Source organism: Rousettus aegyptiacus, unplaced genomic scaffold, assembly GCF_014176215.1.
Source record: "Rousettus aegyptiacus isolate mRouAeg1 unplaced genomic scaffold, mRouAeg1.p scaffold_m13_p_1, whole genome shotgun sequence".
In the NCBI taxonomy this organism is placed as follows: Eukaryota; Metazoa; Chordata; class Mammalia; order Chiroptera; family Pteropodidae; genus Rousettus; species Rousettus aegyptiacus.
In genome coordinates, this window is record NW_023416284.1 from 20,975,001 (window position 1) to 20,994,622 (window position 19,622).

Genomic DNA, 19,622 nt, shown 5'->3' on the forward strand with positions numbered 1-19,622 from the left:
ATGCTGCCTTTACTCAGTTTGATATCAATGTTTCCACTTGTCCCTCATTTAAATAAAATGAGTTGGGAGACAAATCTTAATTTTTCTTTTCTGAGACAGATTGGTTATTTCAGGGGTTAATTGTTCCTTGAAGTTTTGTTAGCATACCTGCAAAATAGTCCAGACCTGAAGCCTTTGAGAGAGGATATGGGGGAATTGCAGTTTATTGGTTTATTCATTTTTTCCTTGATGTTAGTACTTTTAACTATTAAAAATTCCATTTCATCTAAGTTTTCAGGTATCTTATAGTTGTTCTAAATATTTTCTTATTATTTTTATAATCTCTACTATATCTATGACTATGTTCCTTTTTTTATCATTAATATTATATATTTGTGCCTTTATTCTTTAATCACTTCTGTAAGTTTGTCTATTTTATTAAAGTTTTCAAAGAAACAGTTGGTTGTGTTGATAATTGCTATTTTTAATTTTTTAGTCATTCTGCCTTTATCTTTAAAAGTATCTTTGTCCTACTTTTTTTGAATTAAATCTGTTATATTATTTCAAGCTACCTAAATCTTTATTTATTTTTAACCTAGATGATACGACAGAGACTAACAGAGGTATATTAAAATCTTCTGCAACACTGACTGTAACTTATTAAAATTTTTTACATTTCTGCAGTTTTTATTTAATTTATTCATGCTATGTTATTTGGCACAAAAAATTTTACTGTGGATTGATTGTACATTCTATTAATATAAAAGAATCCTCTTTTTCATTTCCTTATGAGATGTGGGAGAAGCTCTCTAATTTATCTTATAATAAATGATTTCATTTTTCGGTGGTTTACCATTTTCTGTCCATTGCCTCCACTCCATTTTTTAATTGGGTGATCATGTTTTTCATCTCTATTCAATCTTTCCTCAACTCAGATTGCTCTGTTTTCATTATTGCCTATTTTTTTACATCAAATATATATTATTCTCTCAAATCTTGTTAAGAATACAAATTAGGAGGCTTTAACTTTTTTTTTTTTCCTTTGTTGCTTAGAAAGGGGCAGTTAGCTGTAAGTTCTCAGACAGGTCCCCTTCTTCTGAGCTACTGAAGATTTACACACACCCAGTTAATTTTCTTGTTGGCACACTATTTTCAAGGAAGAATGAAAACAGAGAATGGAAATATTTAGTCTTTAAGGGCAAGCAGAAGAGTCAAGCCAGAGAGGTCACAGCAGGAGTTCCTCCTGCTCCTGGTGCTACTGTGTGTGTGTGCTGTGTGTGTGTGTGTGTGTGAGAGAGAGAGAGAGAGAGAGAGAGAGAGAGAGAGAGAGAGAGCGCGCGTGCTTGCGAGCAATATTATGGCAACCTCTAATGAGCCTGACCACTCATTTTTAGGCACCAGCCATGGCATTCCCCTGCTTTACCTGGCTTGTCGACAAAAGCCAAAGGAAATGCAGAACGTCACATTGAGAGAAACCGTGGCTCCGTGTGGTCTCTCAGACCTAGTATGCTTACTGAGAAGCTAGTGGAATTGAGATCTGGTCGCTGCCAACTGTTCATTTAGAGAGAATCCTCAGGGATGAGGATTATTTAATGGTTTCTCTTTGGACATTCCAGAGTAATAACATCTGGTTATTTCTAAGGTCAAGACTTCTCTGGCTACAGGGAATAAAACTATATTAGAACAAGCTAAGAAAAGTGTCTTGGCCTAGGATGAAAATGGACAGATCCTGTGTGAGATTTTCCTTAAGATCCATTTTAATAAGGCAGCTTTTTGATAAATCCTACAGAGTAGACTCTTTGATTACACACATCACATGTGTTTAGAGACACAATTACACACACAAAGAAATATGTCATGTATTCCCACTGTCTTAATGACTTCCTCTCTATAACTCTATAATGTAAGTTCTATCATTTCTTTCTCTGACATATATATCTTGAATCTACTTTCTTTAGCCCAACTGCCACACATAGGTCATCACCATGACACACCAAAGCTACTACAATAGCCTACTAGTGACTGAAATAAATACTCAAAACATATATAAGTGCACACACACAATACACTGATACAAGTATATACACAGATCCCCAAACAAAATAGATACAGATTCACACACATGTGTAAGCATATGTACAAAATTATCTATATTCACAAACATATCTATACAAGTGCACACACGTGCACACATATGAACATTCTGTGAGCTCTTCACAGAACAGTTAGCTCTTCAGGTTGATGGTCAGGGTTCACAGTGGAAAACCTGATCCATTAGCCACTCCAGCTGAATTTATTATTATTATTACTACTACTACTACTACTACTACTACTACTACTACTACTACTACTACTTCTTAGGTAGTCAATCACAGATGTATTCGAGCAGTCAGTTCCTAAGCAAACTCTAAAGCCACATTCTTGGACACTCACATACCCTTCTCTTATAGGTTCTCACTTTCTCCCAGATGAGTGAGAATGATATACTGGGACTCAAGAGGGAAGATGAAAATGTGGGTCGTTTGCACAGAGACAAACAAGTGAGTGCTGCCCTCACATTTGCTTCTGTAACGTACATGCTCTAGGAACTCTGTTGGTTGTTACCTTGAGGACATCTCCTTCAGAGAGCTCGAATGCTCTGGCTTTCAGCTGAATCCCCTTTCCCGGCTGGGTCTGGATGGAGTATATGCACTCGTGGTTGTTACTGTAGTTCACAGGAAAGTTGGGAGACAGCAAAGTGCCCTGAGTGCCCGTGACTGAATTCCCACACTCAGCTGCAAAGAGAATCACAATAATCGTAGATTAACTCCCATAACTACATCCAGAAAACAACTCGCAGTGCTGGAGAACCTTACAAAGACAAGTTGTTTGCCTCTCTAGCAGCCAAAATGCCCATTTATCTGTCCGTTTGTCTGCTTGTCTGTAGGACTGCTTATGAAACTTTTGTTTTGTTTTGTTTTGTTTTTTAGACACCTGCCCATCTATAGTTTTGCTTGGTTTCTTTCTCTCTCTCTCATTCCGTTTGTCTGTCTCCTCCTGCAGAAACAGAAACAAACCCACCAGGAATCCTTTACTTTCACAGTATTATGAGGCAGCCATTCCCCACACCTGTTCATAAAGTATCATAGCAACAGAAAGACCGTGGAGGATGTCGGGGAGGATGGTGCAGCCAAGTGAGGAGAGATGAAGCCTTTTGATATTGGAGGATAGAGGGGACAAGATCGAATAATAATTGCTAGTGTCTTCTGAGTTTTACAAAGACCATTTCAGTCATTAGTCACAACAAGCAGCTCCATAAGTTGGCATAATTACCATCCCTGTTTTAAAGATACAGAACCTGGTACTTTGCAATTTAGATCAAATCTCTCAATTCATGAAGAGGAGGGTGTCAAGGACCTCTTGGTGCTGGAATTTAGGGCCCCCAAGGCTCTGGGGAAAGTTTTAGCACTGACCCATTAAAACCCAGTTTCTTTCAACAGCTAATGAATTCACGCCCTCCTCTCAAAACCTGTTTCTTCTCCTCCAGAATTAGTCATTCTTTCCGCATCGTTCCCATAACCTTATTTATAGCAGTTACCACATTTTACTTGACTTATTTCTATCTTCTCCACTGCACTGAGAACCTTTTAGGGTTTGGTCATGTTTCTATATCCCCAGCACCCACTCAGTGCCTGGGCAGGGTGGCCATCAGCAGATGAAAGGAAAAGGAGAAGCAGAAAAGTAGCTCAGCACATGCTGAAGAACCCTGTAGCTGGCTTTCTAGGGCCTTTAATAATTGCGAAGCCTCTCCCTGTTCTTCTGTATCACAGCATCCTCAATATGGCACCCTGATTGCTTGTTACTTGCCTGTACTCCCCCACCCAAACTGTGAGTTACTTGAGGGTTAAGGTCATGCTTAATGAATCTGTGAATTTCTGAGTCTTAGCTTGGAGCCTCTGTAAAATAAATATTTGCCAAATGAATGAATGAATGAAAATGGAGTGCACTGACCTCAGAAGATGTACACTCCTAAATAATTAGGTTCTGGAAGGATGTTAAATACAAGTCCAGATGGCAGGCCCATTATTTGTCTGGACATATGGGGAGTTTGCAGCAAGTGTTGCATCTTTGAGGCTGATGTAGTAAGTCTGGTTTCTCTAAACCATCCCTCGGTTTTCCTCTTTCAGGCATAGTCCTTGGCTGGGAGCACCCTTAGGTCAACCAATGGACCACGGATTTGACCACATATTCAACCCTAATTACCCTAACCCTGGAGTGTACTAGGCCAAGGCAGTGATAGAGCGGGTGATACAGAAACATTCAGAGCTGAGCCTCTCGTGGGCTTAGTTATATCCTTGTGTGTTCTCTGGTCCCAAGGATGCTCCTTAGACCTTTGAAGACAATGACCATGTTCCAACACCAAGTCTCAACTTTTTCAATGGGTCCAACACCCTGGGCTCTTTGCAGTCCAGGACCAGCTTCGGTTTCCTAAGACTTTACATAAATCATTACAATGACTGAATGTTTGTGTTCCACCTCAAATTCATATGCCGAAGCCCTATTCCCCAATGTGATGATATCTAGAGGTGGGGCCTTTGAGGTTTACATGAAGTCCTGAAGGAAGAGCCCTCATATGGGATTAGTGTCCCTATAAGCAAAGAGCCCAGAGCCTTCTGTGCCACGTGTGGATACAGTAAAAAGGTTGCCATCTACAAACCCAGACAGCAAGTCTGCCAGCACCTTGATCTCAGATGCCCCAGCCTCCAGAACTGTGAGAAATAAGTGTTTGTTGTTTAAGCCACCCAAGTGTCTTGGAGAAGAAATCTAGCTTTCCAAGACTCTAAACACAGCCTGTTTGCAAAGGGACCAAATGTGCATGATGAATGTGTGAGCTGGGGCATAAAATTTGATGAATAGCAGTGGACAGATATCCTGGGGGCTGCTGCCAATTTAGGTAGATATGTTTCTAGAGTGTGTAAATTTTCTGGGTGCCATCAGACGAGAGTGGAGACTCGGGGAGGGAGAGCTGAGGGCCGTGCACATTCAGACATTTATCACCGAGTCATATCACATGGGCAGGTCTCCAAAGCAGCTTCCATTATGTCTAGGGTCACACACCATTTCCCTCCATCTAGGGAGAGGCATGGGATGCGGTGAGATGAGCATGGAGTTTAGAGGCAGACGGAAAACTTATATCAATTCTCTGAACTTTGGTCTCTTCATCTGCACAACACTATCATCCTCATAAGACTATAGAGAATAAATGCATGAGATCTGATGTAAACGAATGGGGAGTGGCTGGCACATGTTAGGCCTTCAACAAGTGGTATTCCTCCTCTCTCTCCTCATCGATCCCAAGTGCATCTATGCGGCGCATCCGCTTCCATCTGGAGCCTGTTTAGGCTGTGCTCTGGGCTCAGCGGGAAGCCCGAGAAGCTCCTGGAAAGCATGTTAAGTGCCTGACATTTACAGCACCCTCACTATTCCGGATGCCTCTTGCCCTCTTCCTAGGTCCTAAAAGTTGCCTTCCCTTAAACATGGGCTCTGGCATATTACTGGACTCCCTTCCTGACCCTGGTTTTCAGCACAACAGCTGTGTGCCTATCTCTGCCCCAAACATGGCCTTTTCCTTTTCCCCACATGCCCTACGCCTGTAGGAAGAGGGGAACAGGACTGACAGCCTCAGATGGGGCCAGTCCTTGGCCAACCACCAGATCCTGGTGCTCTGCCACCAGGGAGAGTACAGGAGGGAAGAGGGACATGGCGCTCACTTCTGGAAGAGTTTCCAAAGCAACAAGGAAGGTGAGCAGATGCGTTGAAAAGCCAGCCACAAGCATAAATGGAAACAAATAAATGCTCCAGAGAAACAAACAGTCATAAGCTCAGGAAAGTGCTGCTGCTGGTTCAGGCATCTGTGACTTCTGTTGTCCCCATCAGAAGAGGTCTCATTAAGGGCAGGGGCTGGTGTCTTCTCTATCATACTGGGGCTCCCAAGGACAGGGCCATGTCTCCTGCTGCAGACTGAGTCCTTTGGGGTCAGGACTGTCTCTTCCATATCACGTTCAGGGGTCCCTGAGGTCAGGGGCTGTGTTATCCCATCACACCATAAATTAGAGCCCAGGGCTGTTTGTCTCCTTTTCAGCTGGGAATGTTCTTGGAAACACTGTGTGGGCCAAGTCATTCAATTTACACCTCCAGTGCTTGTGACAGCTGGGAGCCACCCCCAGTGGGCAGTCCCATGATACCTCCGGCTTGAGGTTCTGTGGCAGGGCTCGGGGTAATTGGAGGTGATTATAATTGCTACACGTTATTAATAACATGTGAAACAGGAGACAATATAATAATGAAAATATTGTGAGGTGTCACGAGCAAACAGTAATTGGAATAATAAGTTAAAGAATGAGCTTATGTAATGAGATCAATGAGGCAAGCGCTTAAGGAGTGTTGTACATCTGTGGTCCTAGATAATCCATTCAAGAAAAATTTTCCCCAGAACCACTTAGATGAAGACATTTTCCCACAGAAAAAAAGAGCTGCTAGCGGCCAGCTACATACTGAACCTACAAAGGGGATAGAACGTGTGTGTCTGAATGTGTGCCCAAGTCAGCTTGGGTGGACGCTCTGGGGGATGGTTACAGGGGAAAAGACAAACTTGAGGATTATTTAATGGGTCAAAAATGGAATTCTACATCTATTTGTCTTAATGTTTCCTCTCTGAGATCATAAAAGGTTATTGGTTATTGGTCAACGATATGTAACAATAAAAAGGTTATTGGCAAGATGACGATAATTATAGGGTACCTCATGGTTTATGTAAATCATGCCATCTATTCTGAAATCAAGCCTGTGAGATGGATATTGTTATCGCCATTTTACAAATGAGGAAGCTGTGGCCTGTCCAGAGATTTGGTGGCCTGTCCAAGCTCTGATAGCTGGTAAACGGCAGAGCAGAAACCCAGCCTTGGGCTCGTGTGACTGTGCAGCCTCGGTGTGAGCCCAGCCCATTTGCCAGCTTGTTTACAGCCGTCCTCTGCAGAGCCACAGGGTTCCAGGAAGTTGTCTCAGGCAAGGCTGGCCTCACGGGCCCTCCAGATGCTGGCCCCGTGTCAGTCGGTGCAGCACTGATTTTATCTGTTCGGTGCATTGAGGTTTCATGTGCTATTTCACTTTACGCACAAGCTCCAAGGCTAACGGCCAGCATGGTAAGTGCTCTGCTAATCCTGTATGTGTTCCATCCAACTGCTTGTTGCAAGTACTGAGCAAGCAGAGCCATCAACTTTGTAAATGAGGGACAGCCAGCGAATGTCCCCATTCCCTGCGACACCACCCTATTTCTTCCCACCCTCCAGGCCTGGGGCTCTGAATGGCCCGCCGTAGAGCTATGGCAGGGTGGCTGACAGGGCCTTGGGTCAGAGGGCTGCTGGTTCTGATTCTCTGACCTCATCATCTACTTGGTCCAGACTGGCCTCTGAGCTGTTCCTCAAACACTGAGCAACCTCATGGCTCCAGGCCTTGGCATTCTGTTCCTTCCTCTCCCAGATATCTGAGTGAGTAGTTCCTTGAATTCCTTCTAATCTCTGCTAAACTGTCAACTCATTAGGGAGCCCTATGCCGACCACTCTTCATAAAAGAGCAACCCTACCTCCAGCACTTTCTATGCTGACTTAATTTTTCTCTATAACCCACAACAATTGCCTGACAATACGAGGTATCTTTGGGTTTATAGCCTATCTCCTCCACCTTTGTATCCCCATCTCTACCAGCCTGTCTGACATGTAATGGGTGCTCTACAAGTGAACCCAACTCCTGTTTTCCCTCTCTCTTCCCCAACTGAATGGATAAAGTCTTTCTAGGGATTCTCAAAAGCTGGCACCACCACCAAACTGGTAAAAGCATCCTCTACTCCACCAGATTGGGCTTCTCCAGGGCCACAGGTCATTCCTCCTTCCTATGGGTCCACCCCGTGCCCCACCCGGATTTCTCAGCGAGGTGCATCCTAAGCCACAGGGATGTGTAGTAGGGGTGGGAGAGGAAAGTATGGAAGTCAATTTCATTTGCATGCCTACTGTGGATTCACTTTACAAAGGTCAGGTCAAGCTACAGAACAGCCCACGAAGCAGGTACTGCCACTCTCATTTTACAGACAAGGAGGCTGCAGTGGAAAGAGGTTAGGCCATCCCAGGTCCACCTGCAGGTAACTCTGTGCTAAGGCCGTCCTCAAACCCAGGCCTGGTGGCCTCTTGGCCTGTGTGCATTCCACCGTCTCACACCAATTGACTAAACCTTGGCCCACCCCAGTAGTGAAGCAAAATGAAAGCACGTGACCACCTACCAACACACCTTGGCAGAGGCGAACTCCACAGGCGCCGTCTGCCCCCCAGGCACGTGATGCGGGCTGTGCCCTCCAGACGGTACCCGGGGAAGCAGGAGAAGGTCAAGGTGTCGCCTACGCCAAACTGCAAGCCCTTCCGGATGCTGTAGGCGGGGACTTCGGGCTCCTCACAGGGCTCCAAGTCGTATTCTGGAAAGGCAGCGGGAGAGCCGGGGTCAGACACAGAAGGTGGGAATACACAGACAAAAACACCAGGGAGAAAAGTGCCAGAGATAAAAAAAGACAGAGCACAGGATACGCACACATTGATCCACAAAAGGAAAGGAGAACGGAGAGAACGCCCAAGAGGCACGGCGGGGCGAGGAGCAGGCCACGCTGGGCTTCGGGTGGCGCGAACGCGCACTGCCGTGCGCGGGGGTGGGCGGAGGGCGCGGTGCTTCTGGGAACACGCTTTCTGGGAGCATTCGCGAGGTTCCTCGTGACCTGACCCTTCCCTTCTCTGCACCTTCACCTCCACATTAACCCCAAGCCTCAGGAATGGCGGATACTCCTGCCTTTCTGCCGAGGCACTGAACCGGATCAAGCCAATCAGCCTCGTTCTAGAGGGTCAGACTGTATGACCCAGCCGACGGCAACTTACAATGGGAAAAAGGATCCAAACGTTTCACTTGAAGCTATGTCTTGGTGATGCTGGCACTTGAGGCAGATGGCAAACATGACGGGGTGACATTTATGGGTGAGGAACCTTCCTGGTACCTCTAGTGACAGCATAGAAGTGACCATTCCTTGTTCCAAAAAGGCATCTCCCTCTGGCACACAGTCCCCCAGGGCTCTGCGTGGTGAGGGGAAGGAGGATGCCTCCCAGATGGATGAGGTACTGTGGCTGGCGATGGCCCATCTGGGAGGCCGCCCAGGTACATGGCAGGTGGCTTCTGTTAGAGAAACAGCATGAGGCTGAGCTGGGCCATGTCCCACTTCCTAGAGAGAGGCCAGATATCTCTTGCCCAACCCAGGGGGGTCCATCTGATACCTCTGCTCCTGTCTGGGAAGGTGGGGGACACCGGAGAGCAATGGGACGAAAGCAATGGGGGGACTTGGTACTAGAGGGACGAAGGGTCCTCTTTTCTCCATGAATGCCAAATTAAAGAGTTTTCCTTTCAGGATTCTTGAACACAGAGATAAATATCTATTACTGCTATATTAGCATTGATGAAGAAGCCCAAAATGAGATGAAAACACTCTACTATGTTCACTTCAAACCCCCTTCTTTTTCTGGTAAATTTCTGGAGTTGTGAAATAGTGGAAGTGGGTGAGATCAGGAGAAGAATCTGGAGTTACTAGGGCAGGAAGGGACTTCTGTGAATTCCTCTAGTTCAACCAGTCGGGTAGGTCACGTTCAGAGGGAAACCTGAACACCTTCAGAGAAGGTCCCCAACAAACCCGCCAGCTCCTTTCAAGCCCATAAGAGGGAAGTTCATCACTATGTCTAGCCCAGTTATCTTTTGCTGCAGCAGTGAGGTCATTCTCCCAGAGACTGGAGAATGGATCAATCTATCTGTTAGGAAGACCAGAGGCTGGCAGCAGAGAGAGAGAGAGAGAGAGAGAGAGAGAGAGAGAGAGAGAGAGAGAGAGACTGAGTGCCCTGCCCCCAAGGGACCCTCACAAGCTTTACCTGAGAAGGTGATGTTGAATCCTTCATAGGACATGGAGAAGTCGGAAATGAAGCGGACCTGGGCGGTGAAGTTGCCGTAGAGCCCAGCGCTGATGGGGGCTGGCAACCGCGAGCCGGTCAGCTGCCTCAGGGGCTGAGTGAAGCTGCCATTTTCTGTGATGAGGAGGTAGTCATGGCCACTCTCCAGGTGGAAGGTGTGGAAAGTAAAGAACACACCTGCCAAGAGACCAGAAGGGTCAGGGTGATGACGGTGAGAAGGCTGAGGCAGCCCCGCCGTCAGACGGGATCTGCACAAACACCTCCCAGCTGTAACTGTCTGTGGGTGTGCAGAGCACAAGCATGCATTGCTGAATGCATGTGGGTGAACCCGAATGAATGAACCTGAATGCACCGGATCACATTATTGCCCACAGGTCCGGTCAGGGAGAAGCACACCCCTTTACAGTTGTCAAAATATGAAAGGTAGATTTTTGGCTAGTTCTATGACAATGCTTCATATCCTTTCACTCATTCATTCATTCATTCATTCATTCAACAATTTGTTTATTTGTTGAGTGCTCCCGATGGGCTAGGATCCAAGACCAGGTAGGTGCGAGGGGATATATAAGAGATTAAACAAATAGTTGCAGTCCAGAGTGACGTGCCATCGGGGCAGAATGAGAAGCGGTCTGCAGCAGGAAGAGGGGAGTGTAGGAAGCCTAACCAAGGAGTCCACGTTTGATTTGGGCCTCAAAATGATGCACAGGGATTGACCAGGTTAGGAGGGGAAAGGGCGTCCCAGGCAGGGGACTTGTGTGTGTAAAGGAGCTGTGGATTCTGGGGCTCAGTGAACCGCATGGTGTGGCTGGACACGCTCAGCAGGACAGATCTGGGCTAGAGGCTGGAAAGGCATGGTGGGGCTAGGCTGGATATTTTCCGGGGGGCAGTGAGAAGCCATCTCATCCAGAGCGGATCAGATTTCAGATTTAGTAAGATGTTGATGGCTGTGAAGAGGATGCAGTGAGGGGAGAGGAGGCAGAGAACATTTACAATGATGGCAGCCATGCACCGGGCGAGAGGGGTTGGGGACTGGCAGAGGGGGCGAGAGCAGGAAATGGACATGAGACCTCAGGGTGGGAGAGTGGACAGGAATCAGAGGCGGTGAATGCAAAGGAGAAATGAAAGGATGACTGGGAGTGTCCTGATCTGAAGGAAGGTGATGTCTTTTGCGACCCAGGGTAGGACATACAGGAGGAAGAGACTCAGGTACTGGATCGGTAATGGACTTCGCTTTGAACACCCTGTGTTTTCAGCATCCAAGCAGTGACAGAGCTAGTGGGTGACTAGGAGTATAGATTTGGGGTTCAGGATTAAGATCGAACTACAGCAGTAGATCTGGGAGACATGAGCAAACAGGTGCTATTTGAAGCCATGGCATGGACAAGAGGACCAGAGGAGGGCAGAGAGTCAGAGAAGGGGCAGAATGAAAACCTGGGGTGGAGTGGCATTAAAGAGACGGGGAGAAGGAAAAGTGAGAGGAGGAAAAAGAGAGAAGGGGTTCAGAGCACTAAATAAAAACAAAAACATTAACATTTGAGTGTTATATATTTGTGTGTTACTATCCTACATGTTTTAGTTGCTCTGTAATCGGCCCCTGTCATTTGGAAGGAAAGGCATGAAAACTCATTTAAACCTGCCCATAACCCCATGATGTGAATGATGTTCATCTCCATTTTACACCTGAGAAAACTGAGGCACAAAGAGATAAAGTCCTTCATCCAAGGTCACCTAGTGAGTAGGTAGTAGAGCTGAGGTCAGAACTGAGGCGATCTGACTACAGAGGCTGTGCCATAAACCGCTGCACAACACTGCTTCTCATGCTACAGAGAGTAAGCAGGGACTACGAGGGGTCGGCGGTGAGAAACGTTATGGAGGATCTTAACGCCTAAAGCAACTCTTGAACTTGGCTGGATGGCAGCTGTGTTTGGGTGCATGGCCACCCACAAGTGTGTGTGCCCACGGGAATATATGCCATGGCTGAGCTAGGGCAGGAACATGGGTACGCTAGGGGTGCTGGACCCACTAGTTATTCCAAGTCCACGGACCAGCAGCACGGGCATTGCCTGACAGCTTGTTAGAAACACAGAGGACCAGAATCAGAATCTGCATGCTAATAAGATCCTCAGGCGATTTGTAGGCACATTAAAGTTTGAGAAATAATCCTCTGGATAATTATTGACATATTTTTGATAAGTGATGGTTAGAGTTAAGCTCTTAATGATAAAGCATTTTAGATGTTTTCATATTCTTGCCTCTCTGTTGGTAGAAGCCGGTGATCTGGTGGTATTCGCGATTCTATGAGGAAACAGAAGAGGTAGTGGGACCAGCTTATAAATGCCCTATGCCCAGGCGACTGAGATGCATCCATTTATCTGTTTGCCCAAAGAAACATATCCTAAGCACCTACCGAGTGCCAGGCCTGTGCTAACAACTGAGAAAGATCCATCAGTTTACTGGAGGAGACAGACCATCAACAGTGAGAAGCCAGAGTTGGGGCACAGAGGACGAGTGGGCAATTATGCCTTGAAGGTTGGGAAGGCTTCAAGGGCTCGCAGTCCTTGACATAATGGGTGTGAGCATGCTTGGAGACTTCTGGGTATGTGTGCTCGAATGTATTTTAAACTCGTGTGCAAATGAGAAGACTGTTCTGTCTACAGAGCTTGGGAAAAGGCTCGGTGGGATATAGGTCCTTGCCCTGCCAGCTGAAATGTGGGGCTGGGTGGAGACGGGGTCATACCCAGAAACAGGGGAAACGGTGTTGAGGAAGCACTTTGCCTCGCGCTCTATTCTGCCGCAGCAAACACAGCCCCTCCAAAGGAGAAAACATTTGGCTTGGATTTTAAGGATGAGTAAACAACTGAGATGAAAACCTTGGGTTTCCCAGTCGTGCTGACTGCTTAGGGCTCTTCTGGCCTTTGTGAGAAAATGAAGACATTGTCACAGAAACAGAGAGGCCCAGGGTTGGAGTGTGAATCTAGGTTTGGTGTGACAGACGTACACACGAACAAAGACTTCACTGGAGTGAACGATGTAGAATCGTACGAAGGACATGGATACCACACTGGAGTGGAAAGACAGAGCCGAGGGAAGGGCATGGGCTTTTGAGGGAGACAGACCTGGGTCGAAGCCCATCCCCCTGCTGAAGCATCTGGGCCAAAGCTGCTCAGCGCTCCCTGAGTTTGAGTTTCCTCAATTGTCATATGTGGATGATAGTATCTCCCTCACAGGTGACATTTCATCCTTGGAGTGAGGAACAATTGGGATAGTATATGCAAGGCGCACAGCACAGTGCCTGGCACATAGCAGGTGTTCTCTTGGCTCAGCTTATCTAACCCCCATTCTGGGGTCTTAGCAAGAGCACATTCTCTAGACGCCGGAATTGGCTGTTCCTTTAGGCTGGGTGAGTGACAAGTAGAAAAATCTGAATTTCCCAGAGTTTTGAGTTTCTCCTGTTGTCTTTCTGTCATTAGGGAGCAAACAGAGTCAGCAGCCTAACAGGTCTGTTAATCCGAGATACTCTTAGAAGCAGAGGCCTCTGGAGAAGGGTCAGGGTTGAGTTTAATTCAATTATATAGATATTTCTTGAGTTCTTTACGAGCCAAAAGCTGGGGAAACTGCAAGAAACAAGGCAGACATGTCTCTCAAACTGCTTAGAGTATGTCGAGAAGATAGATGATAAAAATACAAGTTCTGTATAGTGGTGCAAAGTCTAGAATTAGGAACGTACAGGACTATGTGGGAATCCGAAGGAGGGGAGCCCAAGTCAGGTTCAAGGCTGAAGAGAGGGGATCAAGAAAGCTCATTAGAGAAAGTGAATTCAGAAGGAACTGCCCAAAAGCTGGCCACAAGAAGAATGAATAGTGAAGATGGTGGGGAAGAGGAAGTGTCACAGAAAGAAGAAAATCGTTTCAACGTGCTAAGCTCTAGAGAGGACAGAGAAAGCCTGGAAAGTTCTGGGAACTGAAAGAAGTTAGAACTTCCTGCTTAGAAGGCTCAGAATGAGGCTGAGAAAGGGACTTGAGGGCCATGTTAGGTACTTTACGATTTGGGGCTCTATGCTAGGGGTTGATGAAGCCTTGAAATGTTTCTAAGGAGGAAGTGACCTGGTTATACATTAGTGACCTCTCACTGATACTCTGCCTGGAACATCTTTCATCTGGCTAATTCCTATTCAGCATCGAAGACTGGCTTAAGTTCAACTCTAGAACATCTGTTTAACCTATGGACGGGTCTCTGGATGCTTCTCAACCTTGATCTGCTCTGTCCCAGCATTGCAAGTAATATACAGAGAGGTCTCTAGGCTGTCCGTCTGGACTATAAACTTCTTGAGGGTACACAATGGCAGGGTGATCCGTTCTGCTGTGTTTTCCTGGCACTTAAAGTTAAGTGCAAATATTAAATAAGCATTTGTTATATAGTTGTTGAAATGCATTGACTTCTAGGCAAAGACACACAAAGAAAGGCATAGAGAAAGGCATCCTTACAATAACAGACGGCCAGACATCGAGAAAGCCATGACCACGGGGGTTGTCCGTCTAGGGATTGAGGGGCTGCCTTTCTTTCCCATTTGATGCCAAAGAGTAGCTGCCGCTCTTGCAATGGCCAACTCTGGACTAGGCTTGGTGGAAACAGCTCTGCAGGATGAACCAGGAGACTGTCTTGGATCCTTCCTCTTCCCAGGAATGATTCCATGGGGAGAGGGGACAATCTAGCCCTGCCCTGACATCCTGGAGAGTTGTGCCTTGTCCCAGAAGCTCCAGGCCATCCTAATCTCGGCAAGGTCAGGTCTATTAAAAGCAAAATGAAAGCGCTTAGATGCATGAGGTGGGACTATATGTGACTTTTCTTTCAAATTTTCTTTTTTTTATACAAATGGTATACTTCACATGTACTATATATTGCTCAAGATTAGTAAAAAAAAAAAAAGCCAAAAGAGGAAAAGAAGGCAACTAGTATTAACATCTTGGGATGCATCTTCGGATTGTTTTCTATGCATATATCCTTGTTTATTTTCTTATAAGCTGAATATGTTCTTCTGGCAAATGTCTTTTTTACTTAATATATTGCAGTCTTCCCTGCATGTATTTAAATATTCTTTTGCATTATTTCTTTTAGTAGCTTAGTTTTTCACTAAATGGCTCTACCGTGTTTATTTTTCATCTCCTTACTGAGGGACATTGAGATGGAGTCTAATTTTTCAGTTAATAAAGTGTTTTAGGAGATACCCTTGTAGCTAAATTTTGATGTAGTTTTACTTATCCTCTTCAGGTAAATTCCAAGAAGTGAAATTGCTGGGTCCAAAGGCATCTACATTTTTAAGGCTTTTGATTCATGTTGCCAGATCACCCTCTGGAAAGTTTTGACCATTTCACAAACGTCAGTACTAAAGAAGAATATTCGTGACTCTGCATTGTCTTCTACACAGTTATGATTTTCTTTGCTTACTTGAAAAGGAAAATGGTATTTCACTACTGGTAGAATTTGCATTTCTTTCATTATCAGTAGGGTCGATGTCTTTTCATTTGTATTTACTCTATTGTGAAGCTTTAGTTCATAGCTTTGTTCATTTTACAGACCTGTAGATTAGGAATAATTTTCTTAAGGATTTTTAAGAGCCTTTCATGTATCAGGTTGGTAATCCGTAGCTGATTGCATATGTCACAAATACTTTTGCCCACTTACTATTTGAATTTTTTATGGATTTGTTCTACATAAATCCATTCAAAGTTCTATTTAATCAAATCTAACAGTCTTTGCCTTTGTGGATTCTACTTTTGGTGTGACTCTTAAAGGATATCACCACTTAAGTGAGGTTAGATTTCCATGTTCTAGTACTGGAATTTATGAGGTATGATTTTTTTTTTCATTTCCAAATGTTTAAGCCCACCGTTTTAAAACCATTTATTAACTAATCCATTCTCTCTTCAATGGTTTAGAAATGACATTTTAATCATATATTAGAGACAATCTCTCTCTCTCTTTCCCTTACAAACACACACACACACACACACACACACACACACACACACGGATCTATTTCTGGACCACACTGCAATATTATTTTAGCTTATAACAACATTTTAATAACTGGAAGAGTTACTCTTCCTTTAAAATTTTTTTCTTAGCTTTCCTACATATTAATTCTTCTAGATAAGAGGTTCTTATTTAAGGGCATGCATCGGAATTTCTAGTGAAGTGCTCTAAAAAAACAGATGGCTGGTTTCCACCTCCAGCATAGAAAATCAAAACCTCTAGGGTGCGAGCTAAGCATTAATGTATTTGCCGAAGTGCAAAAGGGTTAAGAACCACGACTCCAGATGAACTTCAGAATAAGCTTCTGAGGGTAAAGGCCAGATCTGCCTGGTTACTATTAATTAATGTTTATTTGTAACCAGCACCCTTATTTTGAATTTGGACTCCCAAAGACCATTTATGTTAGGAAAAGTGAGGAAACAGTCCAGCCTAGTGAGTTATGTGTGAAGACGATGCTATGCCCAATAACAGAAGGGTGGACGTAAGGAAGAGGGATGCAACCTAGGTTCCTCTAGGACACAGAACAAGGAAGGAAGTTTTGGGGACACCTAATAGGCTATTAGGAGTGGTCAGATGTATCAAAGTGGCCAGCCCATTGGTTGAGTGGGCTGGCCACTTCCCCACCACTGGGAGTGTATAGACAAAAGGTGTGTCATTATCTTGTGGGGAGTGATTTAGAGAAGATTCTTGCATTAAGGATTTGAGAGCTGGTAGTCTCTAAGATTTCTTCCACCATGGAGATTTTGATTCTTAAAAATATTTATTTTTAAATATTCTATTTGTGAGTTCTGTGATCAAAGAGATGAAAAGGTTCTGGGACCTTTCTAGTTGGTGTGAAAAATTCAGACTGAGCCCAGAGGTCACCATGGGGGGAGATCCCTACTGAAATCATTTTGACCTGGGGAATGTGGGGTCTTAACCATGTCACATCCCAATACCTGCTATGGTCCTAAGAAACTCACCCTTGCCATGTGATGTTTCGATAATCCAGGTGCAGTTCAAGTTGTTGGGGTAGAAGTCAGGAAACCCTGGTGACAAGATGGTCCCACTGGAGCCTTGAATGAAGCCACCGCAGAGTGCTACAGATAGAGTGAAGAGGGCGGTGAAAGGCTGGAATGGCTCAAGGAGCTCTCCCCACAGTCCTCCTGTGAGCCCGTCCCCCATCTCCTCTCAAACCCGTAACTCTCATGGACGATGGGAGAGTCAGTGCTCCTGGTTTTTCATGGTGGGAAAGGAATCTGATACTTTAGTTCCCCTTTATAGTGTCCCTCACCTTCACAGCTGGGCAGGGCCCGGCTCCACTGGAAGTTGGGTTCACACTCCAGGGGTTCCCCGTCACTTAATGTGTAGCCCGAGTCACAGCTGAAGGTCACCAGAGCTCCCACATAGAAGTCGTTCCCATGACGTTGCCCATTTACAGGGATCCCTGGATCCAGACAGTGGTCTGACTGCAGAGTTATAGCTGGAAAAGAGAGTCCACAGCTGGAACAGACAGCTCGACCGTCACCATAGAGGGCCCCAAGCTGTCTCACAAAGGGAGGCAGGATAGAGCCCTGCTTTACAGAAGGCTGAAGTTGTCATTTACCCACTCATCGAATGGGGCTGTCAAGATCTGCTGAGAGGGTATTTGAAGACCTATCAGAGAAAACAAGTTCGCTCAATCATTTCTTTGTTCATTCATTCATACATTCAATAAACGTAAGTTGAATGTCCACTGTGGCTTAGACAACGTGCTAAGGCTTATAGACACAAACATAAGTAAGAAAATGACCTTGTCCTAATGGTGCTCTCAACCATAACTTTCTACAGCAGTCTGCAAAGAATTGAACTGACATCAATCTCTTTTGATTAAATCGAGTCACCAGCAATGAATGCAGAAAGTGATGAAGAGGCTGAGCAAGTGAGAGATGTCATCTCACTTTAACTTCATGATCTGTCAAATACTCTGTCCCCGCAGTGCCCGGCACAGCGGCATCTGATCATTTGCACACAGACGGGGCCTTATGGTGTGTACACAAGGAGCCGGTGTGCAGGCCATCAGCTTTCGTTGCTTCTAAAGTTTCGATTATAAAGGTTCTTTTAGAAAGAGACTTTCGCTACTTCTAGAGGTTGAGCTCTGAGAGATGCTGAGAGCAAGGGAGGGTGTCCTAAGAAGCAAAGCCTAATTGAGAATGCCACGGGGATAATATGGCTGAGCCGGGGTAGACCGGTGGAGCACAGGCCTGGGTCCTGTCACCCATTGGCCACCCTGAGACTCACTCTCATAGCGGAGCTGGAAGCCGATGTCCGAGTGACTCTTATCGGTGGAGAAGAGAAGATAGAGGTAGTTGCTGGTGCTGATGAGGAACTGGGGGACTTGGGTCCCATGGTAAACCCCAATCAAGGGTGCTGAGTATGTCCGTCCATCTCGCACTTCCAGAGTGTCATAGTTGACCTCGGTTTTAAATCTGCCAACAATGGAGATGAAGACTTCTTGAGAAACACAAGGTTTATTAATTGGCAAATGACAAAAGGCCCTGTCTGACCCAGGGCATAAGAACAATCAGATTTTAGCAGGCTGGGATATTTTAATATAATTTGCATACATTCTCTAGGGATATGGAAGGACTGTCATCTCTACTGTATTTAACCCTTCCTCTTGCTCCCATGGTGGATGCAGTTCTCTCAATCCTCTCTGTGGCCTGGGCCGTGACGCATCTTAAGACCGAGAGGCACAGTGACTAGCCTCGCAGGGGTCAGAATGTTCTAGGCTGGGATCAGCTAACTGCAGCTAGAACCAAATCTGATTTATAGCATGTTTTTGTATGGCCTGAAAGCTAAAAATTAGTTCTTACATTTATAAAGGGGTATTTTTTTGTAGAGCAGTGGTCCACAAAACCTAAAAGATTTATATCCGGCCCTTCACAGAAAAGTTTGTGGACTGCTAACCTAGGCCACGAATGCTTTGTCTAGCAGCTTGTGTTCATATCTGGGTGGTTTCTTTCCTCACCCGAGGGGCATAATTAGGCTGGGAGCTGGAAGTGGAGCATAGGAGCAGGATTCAGGTCAGAGGTCAGAAGGATTGCCTTCCCGTATTAGAAATTTCGGGGTTATGCTCTGCAGATGCTAATGCCTCCTTTGACATCTCACTGTGTCTACCTGCCCACTCTCCTTCCTTGGAGGTGAGAGAGAGAAGCGCTCTGACGTCCCCAAGGCTTTTCCTTACCCTCTTCACTCACGGTCTGCTAAACAGCACAAACCTCACTACTGAAGTGGAGCCAAGGCCAAGGCCAGTGCCATCTGCCCCACCCAGGGCAGGCTGCTCCAGTGTTCCATGACCTCGCTGACGTTTCAGTGTCAGTGCTGGTTCCCCACCCACCTCAGGTCCCCTCCCTCACCCCTCCGTAGAGATCACCTCTCACCCCCTCCCCTCCCCAAAGATCTGATTACAAGTACCTGTCAAAGGTGATTTTGATGGGGTAGCCTGGCTGGGCTTCAATCACCCAGGCACAGCTCAGGGCATCTTTGTAGAAGCCAGGCCAACCCGGAGACAGGATGGTGCCACTGGGCGAAGTCAGATGACCACCGCAGGGAGCTAGGGGGACAGAA

At 45.7% G+C, this 19,622-nt stretch overlaps 1 protein-coding gene across 5 annotated transcripts in view; it reads right to left on the reverse strand.

Moving 5' to 3' along the window:
• The window catches only part of CSMD2 (CUB and Sushi multiple domains 2), a 544,176-nt gene that overhangs the window by 151,678 nt on the left and 372,876 nt on the right, over window positions 1-19,622 (reverse strand). For all 5 annotated transcript variants that reach the window (XR_001597587.2, XR_001597586.2, XR_001597588.2 and 2 more), the window contains exons 16-22: window positions 19,470-19,608; window positions 18,294-18,481; window positions 17,308-17,496; window positions 16,997-17,113; window positions 9,963-10,178; window positions 8,291-8,479; window positions 2,584-2,753 (exon numbers count right to left, since the gene is read on the reverse strand). Coding sequence is in view for 2 of the 5 variants with exons in the window: in XM_016150537.2 (XP_016006023.2) it covers window positions 2,584-2,753; window positions 8,291-8,479; window positions 9,963-10,178; window positions 16,997-17,113; window positions 17,308-17,496; window positions 18,294-18,481; window positions 19,470-19,608 (1,208 nt within the window). In the remaining 3 variants the exon portion in view is untranslated. The remainder of the gene's footprint in view (window positions 1-2,583; window positions 2,754-8,290; window positions 8,480-9,962; window positions 10,179-16,996; window positions 17,114-17,307; window positions 17,497-18,293; window positions 18,482-19,469; window positions 19,609-19,622) is intronic.